General features: G+C 41.9%; 1 protein-coding gene across 2 annotated transcripts in view; it reads left to right on the top strand.

The window, feature by feature from the left end:
* Positions 1-24,613, top strand: part of gtf3c2 (general transcription factor IIIC, polypeptide 2, beta) — a 48,554-nt gene extending 23,941 nt beyond the window's left edge. For both annotated transcript variants that reach the window (XM_079572676.1, XM_079572675.1), the window contains exons 12-20: positions 9,974-10,026; positions 10,444-10,573; positions 11,470-11,614; positions 17,229-17,390; positions 17,458-17,536; positions 17,608-17,739; positions 20,820-21,041; positions 21,113-21,220; positions 24,402-24,613. In XM_079572676.1, coding sequence (XP_079428802.1) covers positions 9,974-10,026; positions 10,444-10,573; positions 11,470-11,614; positions 17,229-17,390; positions 17,458-17,536; positions 17,608-17,739; positions 20,820-21,041; positions 21,113-21,220; positions 24,402-24,596 — 1,226 coding nt within the window. In that variant the 3' untranslated portion in view covers positions 24,597-24,613. The remainder of the gene's footprint in view (positions 1-9,973; positions 10,027-10,443; positions 10,574-11,469; positions 11,615-17,228; positions 17,391-17,457; positions 17,537-17,607; positions 17,740-20,819; positions 21,042-21,112; positions 21,221-24,401) is intronic.
* Positions 24,614-26,700: the final 2,087 nt, after the last annotated feature.

Below are 26,700 nucleotides of genomic sequence, written 5' to 3'. Positions count from 1 at the left end.
CCTCTCCATGTCTTTGTATCATTATTTAGTAGAAAACTATGTTCATAATTCAGCATTTGTTACAGTAGTTTTTGAATAATTAGAGAAAATTTTCATTTTTTCAAAATTGTTTTCCCCCTTAACTGTTTTCAAAAATGACCATATATGGGCGATTCCGTCTGTATCTATATAATGGCCAAAGAGGACAGAATGCATTTTATCAGGCGGGTGGTAAGAGTTAACAGTGAAGTATAAATAAACCTGGAGCTGGAGGACAAAGAGCGAGTTTGTAACGAGCACCTTTACTTCTACATTAATGATATTTACAGGCGCCACATTCTCCCGGTTCTTGTCGTTCTTAAACCTAACATCAGCCCCGTCTCAGTCCTGTTTCTCCAGAGTCTGGTCCTGGCGTGGACCGCTCAGTTCTAACCGAGGTGTATTAATGCGAGTTTCCTCAGCGCATCCATCACACTGAGGCTGCACTGTCTCGCAAAGAAACACACACTCATCCATTTCAGCCCGAGCTGCGTTTACTCAGACGCGATGGATCATACCAGTGAGTCCACGCTTCAGTTCAGTTTATCCTTTCCTTCTTTTTCAAATCCCTTTCTTACACTATTATGTTAGCGCTACATTTACATTAGCATCTTCTGGATTACAGCCTCATTAGCAGTAAATAACCCTAACTGTATGAAGAGTGGGCGGTAACGAGGTCCTAAACCCACAGAGCTGAACACAGGCTTTTATGGAGGACAGTAAAGTACTAATATACGAGGATACACCGTGAAACTGAAGTAACTGCGCCCGTTCAACCAAGTCAAATACACAGAGCAGCGGGACGTCCAAGCTACGAGGAAAATGCTAATGAACTGTGGGTTTTCCATTACGTGTCCTGGAGGAAACGTGTTTATGACGAGTGCAGAGGCTCGGCGTGAGCTGAACTGTCTCCGCTCTGTCGGCTTTGACGCGGGAAAGGCTGCGTGAACGAACGGATTTGAAAGGTTTGAAAAGCAGATGCAGCGCTCAGTGATGTTAACATAAATAATGCGTTCATGTGACACAGGGAGCTCGTTTTCCAGAGATATGACGTCATTTTACCCAGTTGATTATTGTTTCTATGTCGGAAAGTGGGGACTAGGGAAGCACAATATATTGCAAAAAACTGGTATCGTGGTGTATACAGTAGGTGATGCAATCAGTGTCGCAAGAAGCCACAATATACTGCAACATCACTCAAGTCTTAAAGGTCTTAAAATTGACTTTTTGGAGTTTTTAATCATGTTCTTTCGCTATTTCCTTCTCAAAAACACCCCCAGAGTGTTTTTTCGCTTCATTCACGTAGTTCTCAGTCATCCTCCTGAATCCAGCTGCTCCGCCCTCTCCTGGAAAACCAGTGAGTTGTGACGTTTTTTTGTCATTTGTCATTACGGACCTTTAATGACGTCCTTACGGCCTGATTTTGATTCATTAAATAGCCTTTTCATTATTTCTGTTGCAAGAAAGAAATAAAGGGAAGAAGAAAAAAAGGAAGTGCCCGAGCGTCCGCGCTGCCCCTGTAGAGAAAACAAACGCCCCCCCCTGAGCGTCATGTTTGCACTGGAAGCTGTGAAGAAGGAGCTCCTTCTAACCTACTCTGGACACGCCTGTTCTGTTTCTTACCTAACGATAATGTCACGGAGAAAAGTGCTTTTGGCTACGAGGACTTTATTCAACCTTTATTCAACCTTCCTAAAGAAGAGGCCGCTCGCCAGAAGTTGTTTTTTCTCTCCGTGATTCGGCGACTTTCACCAAAACTGTTTTTCTGTGACTGTCTCTGATGGAAGTTTGTGAAGCTTCACCTGAACCAACGTGGATTCACTTTTATAACCAACGCAAATCCCATAATGTAACACCTGATGTGAGTCAATCAGAACACGTGTTAGCGTGTGTGTTAGCGTGTGTGTTAGCTTGTGTTAGCGTGTGTGTTAGCGTGTGTTTTAGCGTGTGTGTTAGCGTGTTAGCATGTGTGTTAGCGTGTGTGTTAGCGTGTGTGTTAGCGTGTTAGCATGTGTGTTAGCGTGTGTGTTAGCCATTTACGAAGCTGTGTTGCAGATGTCAACTCCTTATAACTACATCGTGATACGTATGTGAAGTACTCTGACAGCACATATGTGAAGTACTCTGACAGCACATATGTGAAGTACTCTGACAGCACATATGTGAAGTACTCTGACAGCACATATGTGAAGTACTCTGACAGCACATATGTGAAGTACTCTGACAGCACATGTGTGAAGTACTCTGACAGCACATATGTGAAGTACTCTGACAGCACATGTGTGAAGTACTCTGACAGCACATATATGAAGTACTCTGACAGCACATATGTGTACTCTGACAGCACATATGTGAAGTACTCTGACAGCACATATATGAAGTACTCTGACAGCACATATGTGTACTCTGACAGCACATATGTGAAGTACTCTGACAGCACATATATGAAGTACTCTGACAGCACATATATGAAGTACTCTGACAGCACATATGTGTACTCTGACAGCACATATGTGAAGTACTCTGACAGCACATATATGAAGTACTCTGACAGCACATATATGAAGTACTCTGACAGCACATATGTGTACTCTGACAGCACATATGTGAAGTACTCTGACAGCACATATATGAAGTACTCTGACAGCACATATATGAAGTACTCTGACAGCACATATATGAAGTACTCTGACAGCACATATATGAAGTACTCTGACAGCACATGTGTGAAGTACTCTGACAGCACATGTGTGAAGTACTCTGACAGCACATGTGTGAAGTACTCTGACAGCACATATGTGAAGTACTCTGACAGCACATATGTGTACTCTGACAGCACATATGTGAAGTACTCTGACAGCACATATATGAAGTACTCTGACAGCACATATATGAAGTACTCTGACAGCACATATATGAAGTACTCTGACAGCACATATATGAAGTACTCTGACAGCACATATATGAAGTACTCTGACAGCACATATATGAAGTACTCTGACAGCACATATATGAAGTACTCTGACAGCACATATGTGTACTCTGACAGCACATATGTGAAGTACTCTGACAGCACATATATGAAGTACTCTGACAGCACATATATGAAGTACTCTGACAGCACATATATGAAGTACTCTGACAGCACATATGTGAAGTACTCTGACAGCACATATGTGAAGTACTCTGACAGCACATATGTGAAGTACTCTGACAGCACATATGTGAAGTACTCTGACAGCACATATATGAAGTACTCTAACAGCACATATGTGAAGTACTCTGACAGCACATATGTGAAGTACTCTGACAGCACATATATGAAGTACTCTGACAGCACATATGTGAAGTACTCTGACAGCACATATGTGAAGTACTCTAACAGCACATATGTGAAGTACTCGGCTGCGTCTCCACACGTGGCTTGTTTTGATAATTGAAAGTGTCCGCGGTGGTTTTTTCCATTTCCTTTTGTCCGCGGGTCGTTGCCTTCCCTCCGCCGCCTCGTCTCGCTCCTCGCCGTGCACTTTATTAAAAAGAGCGGTCACATTTCAGACAAAAGGCTAATCTCACGCTCGTGGGAGGCGGCGCTCGCGGGCGCTGGCCTGGAAGGGCGGGCACACATGTGACAAGTCGATTTTGCATAATACCCCCCCTTTAACCCCTTAACTCCCACCTGAACCGAGCACATTTTCTCCAGTTTGGCTTTACCCCAGTCCAAAAGCTTCTGGAAAAAAGCTGTGAAAATAGCAACAGAACTGAGACGAAAACAATGGTGGAAATGTGACAAAAAAGTGAGAAAACATTGACAAAAAAGTGAGGAAAAATTGATGAAAAAGAGGCAAAAATGTCACAAGAAATTGACGAAAAATAACCAAAAAAATGACAAAAATGTGGTGGAAAAATTGACGAAAAAATGACAAATAAAGTTACAAAAAATGAGTTGAATACCCAACAAAAAAATGATGGAAAAAAAATCTGATGACGTGAGGAAAAAGATCCTCTCGGTTCAGGCGGGAGTTAAGAGCTTAAACAAAGTCAGCCTCAGACTCAGCTCAGCCGCATTTCAAACACGGGGCGTGTGCGCAGACACGGCTTTAAACACGGCCACGCTCCCGGGAGGAGGCCTTTACTTTTATATTTACTTTAATAAAAGAGGCCTTAGTTTAGAAGACTCTGGACTTTGTGACAGTTTTTGTTCGATGTGGATAAGTCCAGCCGTTGCAGAGATATTAACCATAAACCAAGTCTGAAATTCAGCATTTTGATCGTTGCCATAGTTACCACAATAGGATTCATATCGGCACCAACTCCATTGTGAATGATTATCATATTTACGATATAACGGCACGGTAGCACAGCAGTTAGTGCTCGTGCTTCACAGCTAGGTCTCGGGTTCGATTCCCACCTGGACGGGGTTTTTCTGTGGAGTTTGCGTGTTCTCCCCGTGTCTGCGTAGGTTTCCTCCGGGTACTCCGGTTTCCCCTACCACTGAAAACATGCACAATAGGTGAATCCTCCAGCCAGGTGTTTCTGACCACCAGCCTGGCTCCACATCATGGAGACGGGTTCCTGAGCACCGGCCCACACTGGCAGCCACTGCTCCTACAGGTCGCCCCGAGGCACTGAGGACGGGTCAGATGCAGAGAAAGAATTTCCCTACGGGGATTAATAAAGTACCTTAAAGGGGGGGTATTATGCAAAATGGACTTTTTCAAGCTTCACATCATGCTATTCTGTCATTCCCTCATTAAAAACATGCCTGAAGTGTTGCCTTGGCACATTCACGTATTTTTGAGTAATCTGTAAAAACTCTGATGGCGGCCATTTTAGGGATAGGTTTGCCTGAGTCCTCCTAGGAACGCCCCCACCTCCTGGAGACGCCTCCGAGCTTTCGTCACCAGCCGAGTGACCAACCACTGCTCCTCAGCAGAACCCCCTCCCCACTGATGCCACAGACAGCGTGTGGAGGGGGCGTGTCTAAAGGCTCAGAGGTTCTTAAAGAGACAGAGGCCTATTTCAAGACATTCACTACAGCCATTTTGAGAGAGACATTTTATACAAGGCAGTTATTCTAATTTACTGCATTTACAGACCAACAGAAGGTTTGTCATCATTGTAGTGTGATATAGACTGGTGCTATGTGACTGAAAAAAGCATAACACCCCCTCTTTAAGCTTAATGTTTTGACTAAGTTTTCACACATGTGAAGACGGCCGTAGTTTCTGTATTTACTTCAAAGTTAAAATTGCTTTGGAGGGGCAGAAGAGAGACCTGATAGGACACAGCACGTATTCATTCTTTCTACGTGCAAAAAAGAGCCGTGAAAGCGAGGCTGCCTTCACACGTTAAAGGAACAGGCCACCGTTTTTGCTTTACATACTGAGATATGTTCTTACCTGAGCTTAGACGAGTTCATGTGTACCTGTCTGGTCTTCACGCGTGTCCTCAGTCACGTAAACACAGCACAGGCGGCGTTAGCATTTAGCCTCCTCTCCTCCTCTATAGCTCCAAACCAGGGGAAGATAGAAGCTACCAAGCTCTTCCACGCTTCCCCTATTTAAATATAGTTACATGAAGTGTTACAAGATAAAGTATAATTACACAAAATTAAACAATGTGAATTTTCTAAGCAGATTAAAAAGGGGAACTACATTGTAAGGCGTAATAATACCAGGAGTAATTCGACATTAATATCTTAATTTTACAGTGCGGATCCAGTGACAAATTAAAATGTTTATATGAATCCATTGAAGTTCTTGTTTCTTCCCTCGCATCATGACGGAGAATCTCCCACAGTCTGGTTTTTCCCAGCCTAAATCACGGGTTTCTCCTCCGGCCGCGCTCCCGTGCGCCGCCGTTCCTCCGGGCGATGGATCTTCTTGTCATTTCAATTACAGATCCGTGTCCGATGAGAGCGCGGCGCTGAATTAACTGCCATCCTTTTGTCTCTGCGTCTTCGCCTTCGTTTAACCCAGAGGCTCCACGTCCTGCAGGAGGTCAGACCGATCCACGAGGACGGACCAGGGATAGAACAGGACTAAACCTGGAGCAAAGTCACGACTAAACCAGATAACTGACATGTCATCAAACAAACAAAAGCAAAATATACTTAACCCCTTAACTCCCGCCTGAACCGAGAACATTTTCTCCAGTTTGGCTTTAGCCCAGTCCAAAAGCTTCTGGAAAAAAGCTGTGAAAAAGCAACAAAACTGAGACGAAAACAATGATGGAAATGTGACAAAAAAGTGAGAAAACATTGACCAACAAAGTGATGAAAAATTGCTGAAAAAGTGGCAAAAATGTCACAAGAAATTGACAAGAAATGACAAAAATGTGACAAAAAAATGACAAAAATGTGACAAAAAAATGACAAAAATGTGACAAAAATATTACAAAAATGTGATAAAAATGTGACAAAAAAAATCACCAAAATTGGACAAAAAGTTACAAAAAAAATTGACAAAAATGTGATAAAAAATATTTGAAAAAATTACAAAAATGTGACAAAATGTGACCAAAAATTTACAAAAATGTGTTTTATCTTTCTGTGAAGCACTTTGGTCCTCCTGGTGTTGCTGTAAAGTGCTATATAAATAAACTTTGATTGATTGATTGAAAATGTGATAAAAATATGACCAAAAAATGACAAAAATGTGACAAAAAATGACAAAAAATATGACAAAAATGTGATAAAAAATTGACGAAAAAATGACAAAAATGTGACAAAAAATTACAAACAAAATAACAAAGAAAATTACAAAATATGACAAAAAATGACAAAAATATGACAAAAAATGACAAAAAAAAATGTGACAAAATGTGACAAAAAATTGACAAAAATGTGACAAAAAAATGACAAAAATGTGACAAAAATGCGATAAAATATTGACAAAAAAATGACAAAAAGTTACAAAAATGTGTTGAATACCCAACAAAAAAATGATGGGAAAAAAAAATCTGATGACGTGAGGAAAAAGATCCTCTCGGTTCAGGCGGGAGTTAAGAGGTTAAAAAACAACTAAACTAAGAATGAAGCAGGACTAAAAGAAAAAGCAAAGCAGTGCTTTTTGGCAGAGCTCTGGGTCCTGACAGTGACGGACGTCCACAGTTCAGCTCAGGTTTGTGGGAGAGACCGATGCTCTGCTTCACACAGTTTTTCTAAAGTCACTGAGGAGAGAAAGATGAAGAGCGGGAGAGCGGGGATCGATGGAGGGCCTGGTCCAGATGAAGGTCGGACTCGGAGTAACGATGTCAGACAGGCCTAAGTGCTGGACTCATTAAAGCCACTGATGGGACGGGGCCTCAGCGCCTGTGAGCAACACCACCTGCACCTCAATGACCTCCTGCGGGTTTACAATATCCTGGAGTTTATCTGAGGCTTTAAAAGGAGTTAGACGTGCAGTTCTCAGGTCACATGACCGTCTCATGAAGGCGATATTCAAACTGATGATGTTCAGATGAGAGGACTTTCAGCTGGGGAGGCACCACTATTTCTAAAACCGATACGAGTACTGGTACTTTGATTTAAGTACTTGCCGATGCTGAATACCGATGCGAGTACAAGGCATTTTCTCCAACATAGTGAATAGACGGTTTATAGACTGACTTTTTCACAGCAGATTGGTTGGTAATTAGTTATATCAGGACTGAACAGATTTATTTTTCTTCATTCAATATTATTCTTTATTTTCATTGCTCTGTCCATCATAGACAGAAAAGCCCATGTCCTAAAGCTCCTCAATGCTTGTGCTTTATTCATTTAAGTATTTGTATTTAACAATAGTATTGAGATGTTACTTATTACTGCAGATAAATGGTCTCTTTTCTCCTTTACTTCAGCTCCGTGTGGATTTTCTCCTGTGTTTATAGTAACTTATCCAGTAGCTTCAGCATTTTGGCTCAATATAAACATGCTGTATCTCTTTATTCTGGATTTTCTGAGGACTTTTTGTCGCTGGGTTAGTTTTTGAGATGAAAAAGGGCATAAAACGGCTTAAGAATCACCATAACTGTTAGCAGCGAGTTAGCGGCTAGTTAGCAACGTTAGCCTGTATGTTGTAAACTCTGCAGCACTAACAACATTTAGCTCTGGTTAAATCCAGCTCAGACTCTGGTTTAGGGAGTGTCGTCTGTAATAAAATCAGCTCTATGTGGAATATTGGATTTACACTAAACTATTCTCCAGTTTGTTGTTATTTCCTCTCCTCAGTGGAGCTGCTCCTCGTATCAGTTTCTGGTATTGGGACTTCATGAATGAATACGAGTATTAGTACCAGCATGTGGTATCGGCCCTACTTTCAGCCATAAGACGAATGATCAGGGACTCTCGAAACTATATTTGTAGAATTAAATGTATTGAGTTTAGATGTAACTGTTTAATAGGGATTTTTCCTAAACAAAAACTTGCTTCCATTGTTTTACGAAACATTTTAATCAATCAATCAAAAAAGTCAATCACACTCATGCCATGTTTTTCACGGTGTTGCCATAGCGATGACCAGAACGTCACATTTTATTCTAATGGGAAAAAGGATAAGCTTTACGGAACAAACTGAAATATGCTTCAGTTTGTACATATGAAGTGGTACAGATTCATAGTATTTTCTCCAGTTCAGCTTTACCCAAATCCTGTAGGCCAGTGTAACGCCTCATTTGAAAGCTAAGACCTCCAAAACTATTTTTTCGTAAATTTTTTGTCTTTTTTTTTTGTCATTTTTTGTGATATTTTTGCCACTTTTTCATCATTTTTTCGTCAATTTTTTGCAAATTTTTCGTCATTTTTTGGTCAAATTTTTGTTAATTTTTTGTCATTTTTTTGTCATTTTTTTAACGTTTTTTTCGTCATTTTTTTTGTCCTTTTTCATCTTTTTTTGGTCCATTTTTTGTCAATTTTTTTGTCAATTTTTTGTCAGTTTTTTGTCCAAGTTTTCTCACTTTTTTGTCACATCTTCATTTTTTGGTCAATTTTTTTGTCTTTTTTTTGTGTCTTTTTTTGCGACATTTTTGCCACTTTTTCATCATTTTTTTCGTCAATTTTTTGTACATTTTTGTCATTTTTTGTCACATTTTTGTTATTTTTTCATCATTTTTTTGTCCATTTTTTGTTAATTTTTTGTCCGTTTTTTGTCTAAGTTTTCTCACTTTTTTGTCACTTCTTCATTGTTTTCGTCTCAGTTCTGTCGCTATTTTCTCACCTTTTTTCCAGAAGCTTTTGGACTGGGGTAAAGCCAAACTGGAGAAAATGTGCTCGGTTCAGGTGGGAGTTAAGGGGTTAAGGTCAAATAAAACTGAGCTGTATTTGTTTTATTTTGAGCATTAAAACTTTTGGCATTAAATGTGACTTTCTGCTTCTCTTCTCCATCATTTATTGAATATTTCTCTAATTTTTTCGTCAATTTTTTGTCAATTTTTAGTAATTTTTTGTCACTTTTTTGTAAATTTTTTTGTCCAATTTTTTTGTAATTTTTTTGTCACATTTTTGTCATTTTTTGTCATTTTTTTATCACATTTTTGTCATTTTTTCGTCATTTTTTTTTTCTTTTTCATCTTTTTGTTGTCATTTTTTTGTCCATTTTGTTGTAATTTTTTTGTCACTTTTTTGTCATTTTTTTGTCAAATTTTTGTCAATTTATTTCGGGAATTTTTGTCACATTTTTGTCATTTTTCGTAATTTTTTTGTCACTTTTTTGTCACATCATTGTTTTCATCTCAGTTCTGTCGCTATTTTCTCACCTTTTTTCCAGAAGCTTTTGGATTGGGGTAAAGCCAAACTGGAGAAAATGTGCTCGGTTCAGGTGGGAGTTAAGGGGTTAAGGTCAAATAAAACTGAGCTGTATTTGTTTTATATTGAGCATTAAAACTTTCGGCATTAAATGTGACTTTCTGCTTCTCTTCCTCCTATTTCTCTCCTTTTGTCGTAAAAACCCTGACCAAACTTTGCTCTGTTCCGCAGACTCCGCCTCCTCCTCCTCCTCCTCCTCGCCGCCGCCGCCTCCCGTCTTTAAGGTACCGTCACTTCGGATCATTTTTTTCCCTCAGTTCGTGCGGAGGGCGTGCGAGGTTTATGATCGCGGCTGCAGTAAAACCTCTCAGATGTGAAACTCCTCCCGCATTTTCCCCTCCTCTGGCGCCGCTCCATTAATCCGGGCGATGGCGCCTCGCGGAGCAGGAGCACAAAGAGGATGCAATTATTTTTATCCATCCTGGACACAATCGGTAACTCCCAGTTCCTCTCCGGCCGTTTTCACGAGCAGAAAACACATCGAGGAATGAAACCGGCCTTAAATGTCACCCAGAAGCAAGAGATTTGACTCCAGCAGGCTTTTGTTTGACAATCCCTCACTGATATATCAACAAAGTAAAACTATACACTTACATAAACCTGGCTTGATCCATTATTTAGATTTGTGTTGCTTGTTCCAGGCCAAAGCCGTGGTCACCCTGAGGCTGGGCTCCTTCAAGGCCCCTCGTCTGTCGGACAGCGGGCAGGTGCTGGCTCTGGACTGGCTCCCGCACAAACCACACAATATCATCGCCATCGGCTTCTACGACGGTCAGTGCACGTGTTAACTCTCGCTCACACGGAGGGAGGAAAACCCCGGCTCAGGCGGCAGAGCTTCAGGAGCTGATACTGAGCCAGACCCAGTCACATCACGTGTCGAGGAAAGACATTTGGGTTTTTGGGATTGGCATTTTCATCAGGTTTTCCTCAGGTTTTCATCAGGTTTTGGTCAGGTTTTGGTCAAGTTTTCATCAGGTTTTGGCCAGGTTTTCATCAGGTTTTGGACAGATTTTCATCAGATTTTCATCAAGTTTTGGTCAGGTTTTCATCAGGTTTTGGTCAGGTCTTCATCAGGTTTTGGTCAGGTTTTGGTCAGGTTTTCATCAGGTTTTGGCCAGGTTTTCATCAGGTTTTGGTCAGGTTTTCATCAGGTTTTGGCCAGATTTTCATCAGATTTTCATCAGGTTTTGGTCAGGTTTTCATCAGGTTTTGGCCAGGTTTTCATCAGGTTTTGGTCAAGTTTTCATCAGGTTTTGGCCAGGTTTTCATCAGGTTTTGGCCAGGTTTTCATCAGGTTTTGGTCAAGTTTTCATCAGGTTTTGGCCAGGTTTTCATCAGGTTTTGGACAGATTTTCATCAGATTTTCATCAAGTTTTGGTCAGGTTTTCATCAGGTTTTGGTCAGGTTTTCATCAGGTTTTGGCCAGGTTTTCATCAGATTTTCATCAGATTTTCATCAGATTTTAATCAGATTTTCATCAGATTTTCATCAGGTTTCCATCAGGTTTTGGTCAGGTTTTTGTCAGGTTTGACACCTGGTAAATCTGGACTGAGCTGTGATTGAATCATAAACAGCGACCCCGTAGATGTTAGAGGAGCATCTGTCTCAGGTTCCAGGCGTCTGTAGTTATTCCCTGGTGTGTATTTAATTCCCTGGTGTCTCCTCAGGTCACGTGGGGCTGTGGGACGTCAGCACTCGCTCGTCTCTCCTCAGAGTCCGTGAAGGCGACGGCTCCATGACCGTCCTGCCGTACGAGTGTTTCAGCGCCCACGACCTCCAGGTGACGCACGTGTCCTTCTGCCCCACCTCCAGGTACCGCCCGCCATCAGACACAAGCACAATATCAAACATCACACAGAGGGAAGAGGGGAACGCCGATGTTCAAAACGAAGCTGCTCACAACGGGAAACCTCTGAGCCTTACGTCATTCAGTGTCCTCTGACTTTACCAGGACAGAGACAGCGGCCTGTACCTTTGTTAACTGACAGGAGAAAAGGGGCGGGCACAATTCATGGCGACGCCCACGCAAACTTCCGGAATAAGGTGTATATTATAAATAAACGTGTAATGATTGACTGGTCTGTGTAGGCTCGGGGGCTCGGGGGCTTCCTGCCTTTTTGCCCTTTTAACTCCTTAACTCCCACCTGAACAGAGCACATTTTTTCCAGCTTTACCCCAATCCAAAAGCTTCTGGAAAAAAGGTGTGAAAATAGCAACAAAACTGAGACGAAAACAAGGATGAAAATGTGAAAAAAGTGAGAAAAAATTGATGAAAAATGTACAAAACATTGACAAAAATTGACAAGAAAATGACAAAAAAGTAGAGGTGGGCATAGATTATTTTTTATAATCTAGATTAATTCTGAAATTAATCTAGATTAATCTAGATTAATTTTGAAATTAATCTAGATTAATCTAGATTAAAATGGCTCGCTTGAATTCTGCCGAAGCCATTCAGAATATGTGTGCTGCCCAAATAATGACTAAAAGTAAGTCTTTGAGAACGAGTTTCTCAGGTCAGGTGGTGCGTTAGACCAGGGGCTCGTCTCCTGTTTCCAAAATGCATCACAAACTGCTTGAGAACTTTCTACTATGATAATTGGTGATGAAAATAATTCATGTTCAAGAAGATGCACTTGTGTTTACTAACTGTTTATTCAGTTAAACATTAATGTTGAACTGTAGGCCGACATTAGAGGTCCTGATGAACTGTTTACAGTCAGTAGCTTTGTGACAATCATATTTCTGGTGACAAACTAAATCTCCTCTTCTGCACACTGACCTGCTACAGAAAAAAGATCCGGGACTTTAATGGTGCTCTTATCGGTGCTTTAAAAGGAAAAAGAAAAACGTTAGATAGAGGCTACTGTATATAGGCAATGTAGCCTAGGCCAATATTTTTTATTAAACTTTTTTATTACACATTTACTCTGCACTTGGACCTAATGTATTCCCAATTTGTGCAAACACTTAATATATGTGAGGTAAAATACAAGTATAGACCAAAATGTAAAGTTCAATATTTTTCAAAATAATCCAGTAAGTAAAGGATTAAGTGTCATAGTTTGTTAATCAGGCTGTTGGTTAGATTTGGCTGGAGCTGACACGTGTGCGCGTTCACGCCACTGTGTGCGCGTTTGCGGAACAGTAGTCCGATTCTCGCTCGTCTGGTCATAGCGTCCATTTGGCAAAACTTAATCCATAACAAAAGTAGCTACAGCCGCGTGGCAGTTGTTTTGGTTTCAGAGGAATCACGTAACAGCGAGGCTGCGCGTGAGATGCATTCATGGACCGTAAGTGCGGGAAAGGCAAGTTTTTCACAAATGCGCGGAAAAACCGGACAAATAATTTGCAGTCTGATACACTTTGCTTGTGCCAGAGGCCTCAGGCCGGAATACTTTAAGCCCTGCATAAAATATCATGGTGAAAGTCATCATAGCAGAGTATAGACCCAGCTCCCAACCAGCTTTGAGAATAGATTAACGGCGATATTTTTTTTATCGCGCGACAAGAGTCTTGCGTTAACGCAGCACGTTAACGCAGCACGTTAACGGCCCACCACTACAAAAACGTTACAAAAATGAGTTGAATACCCAACAAAAAAATGATGGAAAAAAAATCTGATGACGTGAGGAAAAAGATCCTCTCGGTTCAGGCGGGAGTGAAGAGGTTAAAGCCTTTGTTTTTGCACAAATAGCTGAAAAACAAGGGATCCCCGCGGTGATCCTCGTATAACCCCGGCCCGGCCTCTGAAAGTGAAAAGGGTCACTCCTATCACTCACCATCACGCCGCTCCGTTAGCCCCGAGACGTACGACTGGCCCGGGCCGATAACAGCCTCTGACGCAGCGCTTCGGTTTATTACAAATCGGATACAGCGACGGCCGGGCCACACCTCGAGTGAATCAGCGTTTTTTTGTGTGATTTAACGACCTGTCGGGGTAAAAAACGAGGAACGCTCTTCACGGACGCGGTCACGGCATTGATTTGGGAAGGTTAATGTCACTGATACACTCGCATATGAGAGGAGTTTAGGGGAAGGATCCGGCGGAGGTTCTTCTGACAAACGTCGAGATTGCGATTGTTATTGAAGACCTAAAGCATCTTAAAAGTGGAGCCAAGGTCATCAGGTTTTGGTCAGGTTTTCATCAGGTTTTCATCAGGTATTGGTAAGGTTTTGGTCAGGTTTTCATCAGGTTTTCATCAGATTTTGGTCAGGTTTTCATCAAGCATCTTAAAAGTGGAGCCGAGGTCGTGCGGTTTCCCGGCGCCCGGTAATGGATGCGGTGATTAACTGAACTAATGCTCCTCCGTGTTTCTCATTAAGACTCAGCGTCCGTTATTTATCATATCGCGCACTCACGTACTCACATTCCGGTTTCTGCACAAATATTCAAACTCCAAACCCTGACTTCACGTCCCGCTTCTTCTACTAAACCCGGGCGTGTTCGCCACCCCGGGTTTCTCCATGACTGGAGATGTTTAATACAATGCAGCTCTTTCCAAAATAATTGGTAAATGTTTCCCATAAACTGTAACAGTCTTTAAGAATCTTGACCAAAAAATCCAACCATCGTCCTACAGACCCTGTTTCCATCTCTACACACATGTGAGTCCGTATCTCTCTCCTTTTCGAGTTTCGAGGCGGCGTGTAAAATGTGCCTGTGCAGCAGCTTCACTCACAGCAGGATGTCGGTTGAACAACAGGCAGATCGTGGCTCTGGGATCAGCTTCGGTGCTTTTCAGGTTTCTGATCAGCTACTCTTTATTTGATGAAATGTGGCCTCATATTCACAGAAAAAGATCTAAATTAGGAAATGGAAAAAAGCTCTTATGTAGCTTGTGATACGAATCGCGACATCGTAACACGGAAAAAATACACAAAGTCATTGACTTTTCTTTCACATGTGACTGAAACTGTAACAAATGCAACGTAAAACAGACTCTCAGGCGTCCAGAGGCTCCTGGTTAAATTTTATGAACTTTGTGCAGCCGAGAGTGCGTTCTCTGCACAGTCCAGTCAGGACGAAGCTGCAGGCACTGAGCGCTCAGGCCAGGGGCGGGTCAGAAAAGGGGGCTCAGCGGGCAGGGCCCCACACACAAACACACCCCAGCATAAAAATTTTAAAAAAAAAATCGAATTCTGTCTCAGTCAGAGCAGAACAGCACAAAATATCAGGTAATACAGGTAGATACAGTCTATGGACTGAACACGCAAACATACTGGATTTTTTACTCACAAAAAAGGCTTTATTACATCCTAACAACTACGTATTGTAGCCGAGGAGCAGTTAAGAATATTTCAGTTTATTCTTTAACCCTTATAATATATAGCTATGTTTGAGCAAATCTGTTCAATCACACTGCTCTGCTCGCACTGGCCAATCATCATCGTCATCATCATTTATTATCATTATTTGTATTATTATTTTTAGTCGTAGTAATATTTATTTACTACTTTTATATTTTGAGGCAACGTATTAGGTCAAATATATGTGTTCAGTACAGACTGTTGTTTACTATATCTGTGATCGACTGGTCAGCCTGATTCTGAGGACGTAACGCGCTGAATGAAGAAGAAAACTGAGCGGTCAGACTTTGTTAGAGCGAGGGCGCAGTGGCTGAAATGCAAACCCCACATCAGCCTCTGTTATAGTTTTTGTGCTCACTTTTAGTGCCTGCGCCATAGTCCCCAAACTTTTCAGGCCGCGACCTCAGATCACCCCATCGTTAAAGATAATTAGTATTTCTAACTAAATGTTTCCCCCCGTTCACCAGCTGCGTCTCTTCTTAATTTCCTCCAGTAATATTTCAGACCTGAGCGTTTCCAGAATCATTTTCCCGAGCGCGTTATGAGCAGATATCGACCGCCCTTCCTTCGCTCTCGTCTGTTTTCTTTCCATTAGGTTTTCTCGTTGTTTTTTTTCCCTCGTGATCGGCTTTTGCTCGACGCGGAAAAATGAATCTGCGTTTTCTCCGGTAAAAACTCCGTCATTCTTTCTGCCGCGATCAAAGCGCGTCGGCGTGGGGAGAAACGGAGGCGCTCGGATCGATGCGAGCTCGTGATGAACAAGAGGACGTGTCTTATATATTTATCTTTTATTGACGGACCAAACGCCGGGATTATCAATGTTCAGACAAAAACGCAGAGGCAGAAACAGAACGTAATTAACCCCTTAACTCCCACCTGAACCGAGCACATTTCCTCCAGTTTGGCTTTACCCCAATCCAAAAGCTTCTGGGAAAAAGCTGTGAAAATAGCAACAAAACTGAGACGAAAACAAAGATGGAAATGTGACAAAAAAGTGATATAACATTGGCAAAAAAGTGACGAAAAATATATGAAAAAAGTCGCAAAAATGTCACAAGAAACTGACAAAAAATGTACGAAAAAATGACAAAAATTGGACAAAAAAATTGATGAATAAATTACAAAAAAATGATGAAAAATGACAAAAAAAATGACACAAAAATGACCAAAAAAAGACCAAAAAATGACAAAACATGTGATAAAAAATGGACAAAAAAATTACAAAAATGTGCAAAAAATGTGATAAAAAATGGACAAAAAAATTACAAAAATGTGCAAAAAATGTGACAAAAAATGACAAAAATGTGATGAAAAAATTACGAAAAAATTTGATACAAATTTGACAAAAAATGACCAAAATGTGACAAAAATGAGTTGAATACCCCCAAAAAAAATCATGAAAAAAAAATCTGATGACGTGAGGAAAAAGATCTCGGTGGCGGGAGTTAAGAGGTTAAAGGCACTGATCTGAGGCCAAAGGCGTCCACACTTTTTACATATGCAAATTAGTATTGATTCTTTTTGCCCAATATCGATACTTAAAAAATAGCCGATTGGTATCCCTAACGTCACGACTTCGGCAAATATGTGAGAAGAAAACATAAAAAACTCTAAAAAACAACCTAATATTTCTGAAACTCAACGGAGAGTTACTGAACCTACTTATTTCTCATACTCATGAGCCAAAAATGCTGCACCTACTGCTAAAAAAGTATTATTTACTAAAGTCACTACTTCCGAGGTTAGCGTAGCATTTAGCATTAGCATTTTTCTACGCTAACCCTGACAAAATTCTTCTTCCTTCCTTCCTTCCTTCCTTCCTTCCTTCCTTCCTTCCTTCCTTCCTTCCTTCCTTCCTTCCTTCCTTCCTTCCTTCCTTCCTTCCTTCCTTCCTTCCTTACCTTCTTTCTTCCCTTCCTTCTTTCCTTCCTTCCTTCCTTCATTCCTTCTCCCTATATTTATTCCCTCTTACCCTCTTTCTTTCTTCCCTTCCTAGCGGCTAAAGACGGGAGGAACATACACAGGCTCCATAAGACTCCACTCTTTACAGACTCAGACTGAACAAGATCGATTGTGCATGTTTTGGTCTAACAGCGTGCCCGTCCCTCTCCGACAGGCAGCTCCTGGTGACGGCGAGCGAGGACCGCTTCGTGAAGACCTGGGACCTGACTCGAGTGTACGAACCCGTGACGCAGCAGAAGAGGCAGCTGGTCCGGGAGGTGTGCTGGCCGCTGTTCGCCCCGGGCTTCTTCGTGGCCGAGGAGTCGGGATACTCATCGTGAGGACCTCCTTCGCGTGGCTCGGCTCCGGCGTTCTCCGTTCTCACGTTGTTTTTCTCTCCGCAGACACGTGGTTCACGGGGTGCATTTCTACACCCACTACATGAACGCGCTGTACCCCATCCCGCGCTCCGCCACGCTCTGGGTCAGTCTCTCATGCTTCTGTTGTTCCTGCTGCTGTGTGTGTAACCGCTGCTGCACTTCCTGGTTCTGCAGTCCCTGGCCTTCTCTGATTGGCTGAACATGGTGGTGACCTGCGACTCTCTGGGCGAGCTCGTCCTGTGCACGATGCCGCTGCTCACGGACTACACGCTCAACCGGGTCAAGCGCACCATCGAGAGCAGATTCGTAAGAGACTCGCTTCCTTTTTACAATATTCAGGCGGATTTATTGAACTGCGACGAAATTTGAGATTTTTTTCACTCATAGATAACAATTTCCAAAACTAAACGAGATCCAAAATCCCTCTGAACTAATACATCGTATCAACAAAGTAAAACCTGACATTTAAACCTGGCTTTATCCATTCTTTTGATTTTGTCACTGAAGATATAGGTCATTTATCAAGACGATGCTAAAGATGCTAAACAGAGGGTGCAATCGGGAAAATCAAACATGCAATTGTGTTTGTTTTTTGTTGGTTTATTAAAGAGGGGGTATTATGCTTTTTTCAGTCACATAGCACCAGTCTATATCACACTACAATGATGACAAACCTTCTGTTGGTCTGTAAATGCAGTAAATTAGAATAACTGCCTTGTATAAAATGTCTCTCTCAAAATGGCTGTAGTGAATGTCTTGAAATAGGCCTCTGTCTCTTTAAGAACCTCTGAGCCTTTAGACACGCCCCCTCCACACGCTGTCTGTGGCATCAGTGGGGAGGGGGTTCTGCTGAGGAGCAGTGGTTGGTTACTCGGCTGGTGACCAAAGCTCGGAGGCGTCTCCAGGAGGTGGGGGCGTTCCTAGGAGGACTCAGGCAAACCTATCCCTAAAATGGCCGCCATCAGAGTTTTTACAGATTACTCCAAAATATGTGAATGTGCCAAGGCAACACTTCAGGCATGTTTTTAATGAGGGAATGACATAATAACATGATGTAAAGCTTGAAAAAGTCAATTTTGCATAATACCCCCCCTTTAACACATTGAGGCCGCGTTGTTTTGGGGATTTAGCTGTAGAGCCAACAATCCAGACCATTTTTCATGATATTTGTAGCACCACAGCGTATTCTCTGTTATAGATATGGACTCATGCTGTGGCTCGTTTGAAAGGGGAGACTTTAGATGAAGACAGCTTGATTCTATGTGCCTCAGTTCCTGAGAAATCTAAACTAAACAGAGGCTGATATTGATCCAAATCACTGATTTTTGTCTAGAAACTGAGATAACAGGTGTTTTATGCCACTCTCTCCTTTCTGATTAACTCCTCTCTCCTCTGGCGCTAACTTTATGTGAAGAGGCAAACGCCTAAATATATTTGTTTCAAGTCAGTTTTCAACAACATCATTGTTGACATGTTCTGAAACACGCGTGTTCTCGATCTCTCTTCATGGCGTGTACATTTAAAGGAATAGGCCACCGTTTTTACATACTAAGATATGTTCTTAGCTCACTTTAGTCGAGTTAATATATCCCCGTCTGGTCTTTGTCCGTGCGCTCTGCCAGGCAAACGGAGCACATACGCAGCCTCTCCCACATGTCACATAGCTCCGAAAAAGCTCACGATAGAAGCTACCAAGCTCTTCCACGTGTTCCCTATTTAAATAAAGTTACGTGAAGTGTTTTCATGCGAAGTATATTTACCCAGAAATGTAGCATGTCGATTTTATAAGCAAATAAAAAGGGGGACTATATTGTGAGGCGTAATGATACGAGGAGCACAGCGTCCGCGCAGTAACTCCTAAAGACTTCCCCGCTCACTTCCGTCAATAACCTTTAGGAGTTACTGCGCGGACGTTTTACTCCTCGTATCATTACGCCTCACAATATAGTCCCCCTTTTTATTTGCTTATAAAATCGACATGCTACATTTCTGGGTAAATATACTTCGCATGAAAACACTTCACGTAACTTTATTTAAATAGGGAACACGTGGAAGAGCTTGGTAGCTTCTATCGTGAGCTTTTTTGGAGCTATAGGACATGTGGGAGAGGCTGCGTATGTGCTCCGTTTGCCTGGCAGAGCGCACGGACAAAGACCAGACGGGGATATATTAACCCGGCTAAAGTGAGGTAAGAACATATCTTTGTATGTAAAAACGGTGGCCTATTCCTTTAAACATCCTGGTTCTGGATTGAAGACTTTAACAGGATGTTTCTCAGTCGTCCTTGGACCGATTTTAACCATTTAAAAAGTCACACCACGCCCCCTCAGACTAACACCACGCCCCCTCAGACTAACCACACGCCCCCTCAGACTAACACCACGCCCCTCAGACTAACCACACGCCCCCTCAGACTAACACCACGCCCCCTCAGACTAACACCACGCCCTCAGACTAACACCACGCCCCCTCAGACTAACACCACGCCCTCAGACTAACACCACACCCCTCAGACTAACACCACGCCCTCAGACTAACACCACGCCCCTCAGACTAACACCACGCCCTCAGACTAACACCACGCCCCTCGGGCTAACACCACGCCCTCAGACTAACACCACGCCCCTCGGGCTAACACCACGCCCTCAGACTAACACCACGCCCTCAGACTAACACCACGCCCCCTCAGACTAACACCACGCCCCTCAGACTAACACCACGCCCCTCAGACTAACACCACGCCCCCTCAGACTAACACCACGCCCCCTCAGACAAAAAAACCGCAATAATATATAAAAAGTCCAGATGTGACTTTTCACAAGTTTTTGATGGTCATTTATTTCACTTCTGTTCATCACAGAGCTACAAAAATCACACATAAAGTGGATTAGAAACTAGAACTCAATGTGTTAATCCCCACCTTAACCAAGTGCATTTCTTCAGTTGAGCGTAACAATGTAATGCCTCATTTGAAAGCTAAGACCCACCAAACAAATCTAAGCCTCTTCCTCGTTATGATTGTCATCGTTTCACCCTTTTTTGCTGTGTTTTCATCACGTTTTTGTTGCTTTTTTGACATGTGTTGGTCACATTCTTGTTGCTTAATCACTCTGGCAAATTATATTTATCAAAAATGCAACAAAAATAAAGAAGCTTAGATGAGTTTTGTAGGTCTTAGCTTTCAAATGAATGCGTAGCTCTGGCCTATAGGCTGTATGGATGGAAATGAGCATGTTTATTATAATCTGGGATATTTACACTGTAATTACAGATGTTCATTAATATTCACTGTCCATATTAAATGAATAAATAGACTCTGAGAAGCTTTTAGATTTGGGCAAAGCTCAGATTAACTTGATTAAAAGTCTCTCCTCTTGTGTCCTCAGCCGCTGCAGTTCTCTGCCATGGTGCCGTTGAAAACTGAGGAGGACGAAGCGCCTCTGAAGGAAACGGTAGAAGAAGAGACACGTCCGACAGAACCCGCAGAAGAAGAGGAGAAAGAGGAAGAGGAAGGAGCTAAAGAAAACCCAGATCAGGCCTGTCCCGGAGTGGAGTCGTACCGAGAGACGGCGGAGAACTTCTACCTCCAGATGACGGACTTCAACCTGGTACTGGAGGCTCCTCTGGGACGGAGCAGTAACGGGAGCAGTAACAGTAATCACGTTCTGTTCCTGCACAGAAAACCTTCATGAACTTCCACAAGAGGCCGATGTGGAAGCGGATGAAGGCGGTGGAGCAGAAGACGCCGCTGAGGCTGGATCACTTCCCCATGACGGCTCTGCACAAGGTCAGCCTCGCTCAGAAACCTCCTCCTCACACTGATACTCTCTCCACAGCACCACTTTAACCGTGATATTACACTTCCAACTTCCAACAAAGAATAGCCGGACAGGGAACCAAGCTAAAGCTTTCCCTTTTTTTTAAAAATTCAATATAGTTTTTACATTTTTGTGTCTCTGTCCATAACAGACAGAACAGCTCATGTCCTAAAGCTCCTCAATGCTTGTGCTTTATTCATTTAAGTATTTGTATTGAACAATAGTATTGAGATGTTTCTTATTACTGCAGATAAATGGTCTCTTTTCTCCTTTACTTCAGCTCCGTGTGGATTTTCTCCTGTGTTTATAGTAACTTATCCAGTAGCTTCAGCATTTTGATCAATATAAACATGCTGTATCTCTTTATTCTAGATTTTCTGAGGACTTTTTAGTCGCTGGTTTAGTTTTTCAGATGAATAAACCTGGGCATAAAACGGTGTAAGAATCGCCAGAACTGTTAGCCGCGAGTTAGCGGCTAGTTAGCAACATTAGCAACATTAACAACATTAGCACCATTAGCACCATTAGCCAGACTAAAATCACAAGTGATATTTAGTCTGGGGACCGTAGGAGAGGTGTGGTTTACGATCGTCCATAGCCGTGTCTCTCATGCGTCTGCACGAGGCCACAGCCAATCGTATCATCGTATCCGATGACGTATGACGTACCCGTTGTAAACCTTCGAGTGAAACTATTTAGGACAAGGTCTAAAGCTTGATCAAAAAATAGCGTCGCGTCTGCTGCTGTCATGTTGGATCCGTAAATAAACTTTTTTTTTTTTAATCCGTAAATAAACTACAAGCTTCCGTATATTGAATAGCGCGTCATCGTCTTGCCGTCCCTCCTCGCTCTGTGATTGGTTCCCAAATCCATGCGAAAATTTGGGCCATGGTCCCCAGGCTGCTGTGCAGTTCCAAATGATTCGAGCGCACACAGCAGCCTGACGTTAGCCAGGTTAACATTAGCCTGTATGTTGTAAACACTGCAGACATTTAGCTCTGGTTAAATCCAGCTCAGACTCTGATTTAGGGAGTGTCGTCTGTAATAAAGTCAGCTCTTTGTGGAATATTGGATTTACACTAAACTATTCTCCAGTTTGTTGCTTCTTCTCTCCTCAGTGGAGTTGACCTTAACCTTCACTCTTCACTTCGCTGTTGTGACATGACCGTGTTTAAACGCTTGTAACACCCTGCGACTGTAACTTTGACATATTATGTTTACTGCTACTGCAGCCTCATGGGAAATGTACTTCTCATGTCATGTGTTTCTTTATATCAGGAGTCCAAACGTTTCCACCGTGTGAGTGACTTTTACGTAACAGAAACAGAGAGCTACTTATGGTTTAGACACTTGTGCGAGTTAGGAAGAGTTTACCCTGAGAGTCAGAAGCTAATTTAACAAAACGACCCGTCCTTATACTTAACCCCTTAACTCCCACCTGAACCGAGCACATTTTCTCCAGTTTGGCTTTACCCCAATCCAAAAGCTTCTGGAAAAAAGCTGTGAAAAAGCAACAAAACTGAGACGAAAACAATGATGGAAATGTGACAAAAAATTGACCAAAAAATGACAAAAATGGGACAAAAAAATTACAAAAATATGACAAAAATATGACAAAAATATGACAAAAAATTGACGGAAAAAATGAAAAAAAAGGTGTCAAAAAATGACCAAAAAAATGACAATTTTTTTGTCCAAAAATGAGTTAAATACCCAACAAAAAAATGATGGGAAAAAAATCTGATGACGTGAGGAAAAAGATCCTCTCGGTTCAGGCGGGAGTTCAGAGGTTAAAGGCGCTCTGTTTCAGTTTGTCAGTGTATCCGTGATCAAAGCTGAGAGGTCCCGCCCCCGGGGTTTCCACGGCGGCTCTGATCCGAGTGTTTAGTTCCCGTCAGTCCCCGACGCAGACGCAGCACGTTAATGTCAGATCTTTAAAAGCGCTTCGTCTCGAGCGCCGGGGCGTCAGCGGCGAGAATTAAAGAGAAGCTTCTCAGTGACAGAAGAAAAGACGGAGCTAATGACGCGCAAAATGAGAAAATGTCACCGCGAGCTCCGGCCGCCATGTTGGATCGCTCCAGTTAAAGAGGATTCTCCAGCCCCCGGGCGACAGTGATGGACAGAGAGGGGGGGGGGGGAGGGCGGAGAGAGAGGGGGGGTGTCTCTAAACCAAGAGCACAGATTTATAGAAACAGCAGGAGGAATATCGACCTCAGGAACCTGCAGAGTCAGCGCCGCAACCACAGAACAGGACAAAGTTTGGAGTTTTTGTGAAGATGAGAATAGTGCACAAGACAGAGCGAGTCAAAACAAGACTTAAAGCAGTACTAAGTAACTCTTCCCCCTAGAGGCCATCAGCGCAACTGCAGGTGTAGTAGCAAGTTACGATTTTTTAACTTATTAATTGTCTTGGGGAGTAAATACGACGCTGACAGGAAAGGCGAAGGGAGGGAGGGTTACTGTGCATCCAATTATACAATGGAAATATTTTTTTTCACTCAAACTTGGCTGTAAATACTGTTTAAAGTGACGCTAGCCCACAGTTAGCTTTGCCCGTTAGCATGTTAGCTTCTTCTTCGTGATTCCATTAGTGTGTATTGCTTTCTCCGGACCGGTGGCAGTCAAGTTGCAAACATGGTTTTCTGGCCAGAGACACCAGGGGGAGATGAAAGACCCTCCAATCATCCCATAAACACTTGTATTACCCCCACAGGGACTACGGAGAGGATTTATTAAGGTAAACACGTTACTTAGTACTGCTTTAAAATAGTGCTCAAGACAGAGCGAGTCAAGACAAGACTTAAAAATGTATATAACTGAAAGTATTTGATCTACACTCTTGCCTCTTACTGTAATTGATTAATTTTATGTTGTTATATATTGTTTTTCTTATATCTTATGCTGCTTTAACTGTGAAGCACTTTGAATTGCCTTGTGTATGAATTGTGCTCTACAAATAAACTTGCCTTGCCTTCCTTCATGTGGGATGAGCCCAGTGCAGCCTGGGAACCGGAGACGAGACTAAGATCTAACGCAGGAACAAAGCTGTTAATGTTTATACTCCTGTGACTTCCTGCTCCCTGTAGTATAAACCCTGAAACGTCGTACTGCCGTACTTTTATTTACTGCGATGGCCGTGTTCCTCCTCAGGTTCGCTTCAGCCCGAACTCCTCCTCCCGCACCTGGCTGATCTCTGCGGGTCAGAGCGGCCTCGTGCGCCTCCACTGCGTCCGATCTGTCAACTACAAAACCAAAAGCACCTCCAAGGACGACCCCGAGGAGCCCCAGCCCAGCCCGGAGACGAGCCCCTCTCCCGGGCACGCAGACCCGGCACCGCCCCTTTAACCCTGGAGGAGAACTGAGGACTTCAACTTACTCTTACATTTGTTCTTAAGACGAGAGGCTGTTTTTTTTCCTTCATTTGTCGTTATCCTAAAATGTCTGCCCTGAACTGCGGACGATACTTGAAGTTTTAACTGTAAATCTCCTGAATGTAACTGTATTTAAAGCATCATGTATATTTCCGTTCAGCTTCAGAGCTTTTATTATAAATCATTTTGGTTCATTTTCGGGAAGGAAAATGTGATATTTTTACAGATTTGAACCGCTGTTTTCTTAATGTACATACTGTATTATAAAATAATGATTTGTACCTCCGTAATTTGACTTGTTTCGCTCAAAACACTTGAATAAATAATATGTTGCAATAAAACTGAATTCATTGAGTTCATTAGTGCCGACAGAGGAGACTTTCAGCTTTGCTCTAGTCTTTGTTTCAAGTGTAAATCGAGTGAATGTGGTGAATAAAGTCACAGAATTTTGGCCAAAATAATACAACACTTGGACAGTACCAGAAAAGATGCACAATGGTTTCAGGATCTACTGTATGAGACAAAAGCCAGACCTTCTTCCATGGTTTATCATCCACGAACACATTCCAGTGAGAAATGACACTGGGTATTGTTGTTATTTCTCTTTGGAACATGGTTCTTATAGCACGATTGTTATTGGTAGGGTTGTTCGCTCGGCAAACCCTCCCTGCAAGTGTATCCTTAGGTAATAGAAGAGATAGTTTTTGAGAGTCAATCCTGTACTGACTCTTGAATAGCATGCATACACCGGTAGGGATGGCTCCAAAAACCTTTGAAGAATTTGTGACCCAATACGTTTGTTAACATCTTAACTCCCGCCTGAACCGAGAGGATCTTTTTCCTCACGTCAGCAGATTTTTTTTCCATCATTTTTTTTTGTTGGGCATTCAACTCATTGTTGTAACTTTTTTGTCATTTTTTTATCAAATTTTTAAAAAATCTTTATCACATTTTTGTAATTTTTTTGTCGAATTTTTGTCACATTTTAGTAATTTTTTGGTCAATTTTTTATAATTGTTTTGTCATTTTGTCGTCAATTTTTTATCAAATTTTTAAAAAAAATTTATCACATTTTTGTCATTTTTTTGTCGAATTTTTGTCATTTTTGGTCACATTTTTTTGTCATTTTGTCATCCATTTTTTTCGTTCATTTTTTATCAAATTTTTGACATTTTTGTAATTGTTTGTCTAATTTTTGTCATTTTGTTACATTTTTGTCATTTTTTTTAATCACATTTTTGTCACTTTTTTGTCAAATTTTTGTCACATTTTTGTCATTTTTTGGTCAATTTTTTATAATTTTTTTGTCATTTTGTCGTCAATTTTTTTGTCAATTTTTTATCAAATGTTTGTCTAGCTTTTTTCAATTAAAAAAAAATAAATTTCACAGCTTTTTTCCAGAAGCTTTTGGATTGGGGTAAAGCCAAACTGGAGAAAATGTGCTCGGTTCAGGTGGGAGTTAAGGGGTTAAGCGGTGACGTCACAGCTCTACTTCCGGGTTCGCAGATGTGCGAGAAACTACGAAAAACTCTTTAAAACAACAATCAATATTTGTGAAACTCAACAGTTACTGAACAGACTTATTTCTCAGACTCATGAGCCAAAAAAAAGCTGAACCTACGGCTAAAAAAAGTCATATTTACCAAAATCGTCACGGCCGGGTTAGCGGAGATAAATGCTAACGGCGCAGTATCTACGCTAACCCCGGAAGTACCGACTTCAGCTTTACCCAAATCTAAAAGCTTCTTGACTGGAGTTCACAGCCTATAGGCCAGAGTAATGTGTCATTTGAAAGCTAAGACCTACAAAACAGATTAGTTTAGTTTATTTATTTAGAGAAACAGTGAACAATAAACATTAACCTCAAGGTGAGAGACGGAAAGTACCAGGTTAGCTCAAGTGCTAATCTCCTCCTGTGGTCCCTGTGCAGGCTAATGCTATAGTTAAATACATAAACACACACACACACACACACACTCTTCTCTTAAAGGAACAGGCCACCGTTTTTCCCAGGCTGAGACATGTTCTGACCCGAGCTTAGACGAGTTGATGCGTACCTGTCTGGTCTTTACGCGTGC

This window comes from Gobius niger, assembly GCF_951799975.1.
Source record: "Gobius niger genome assembly, chromosome: 15".
NCBI lineage: Eukaryota > Metazoa > Chordata > Actinopteri > Gobiiformes > Gobiidae > Gobius > Gobius niger.
The sequence above is the reverse complement of the archived record's forward strand: the minus strand, read 5'-3'. Positions and strand labels throughout refer to the sequence as shown.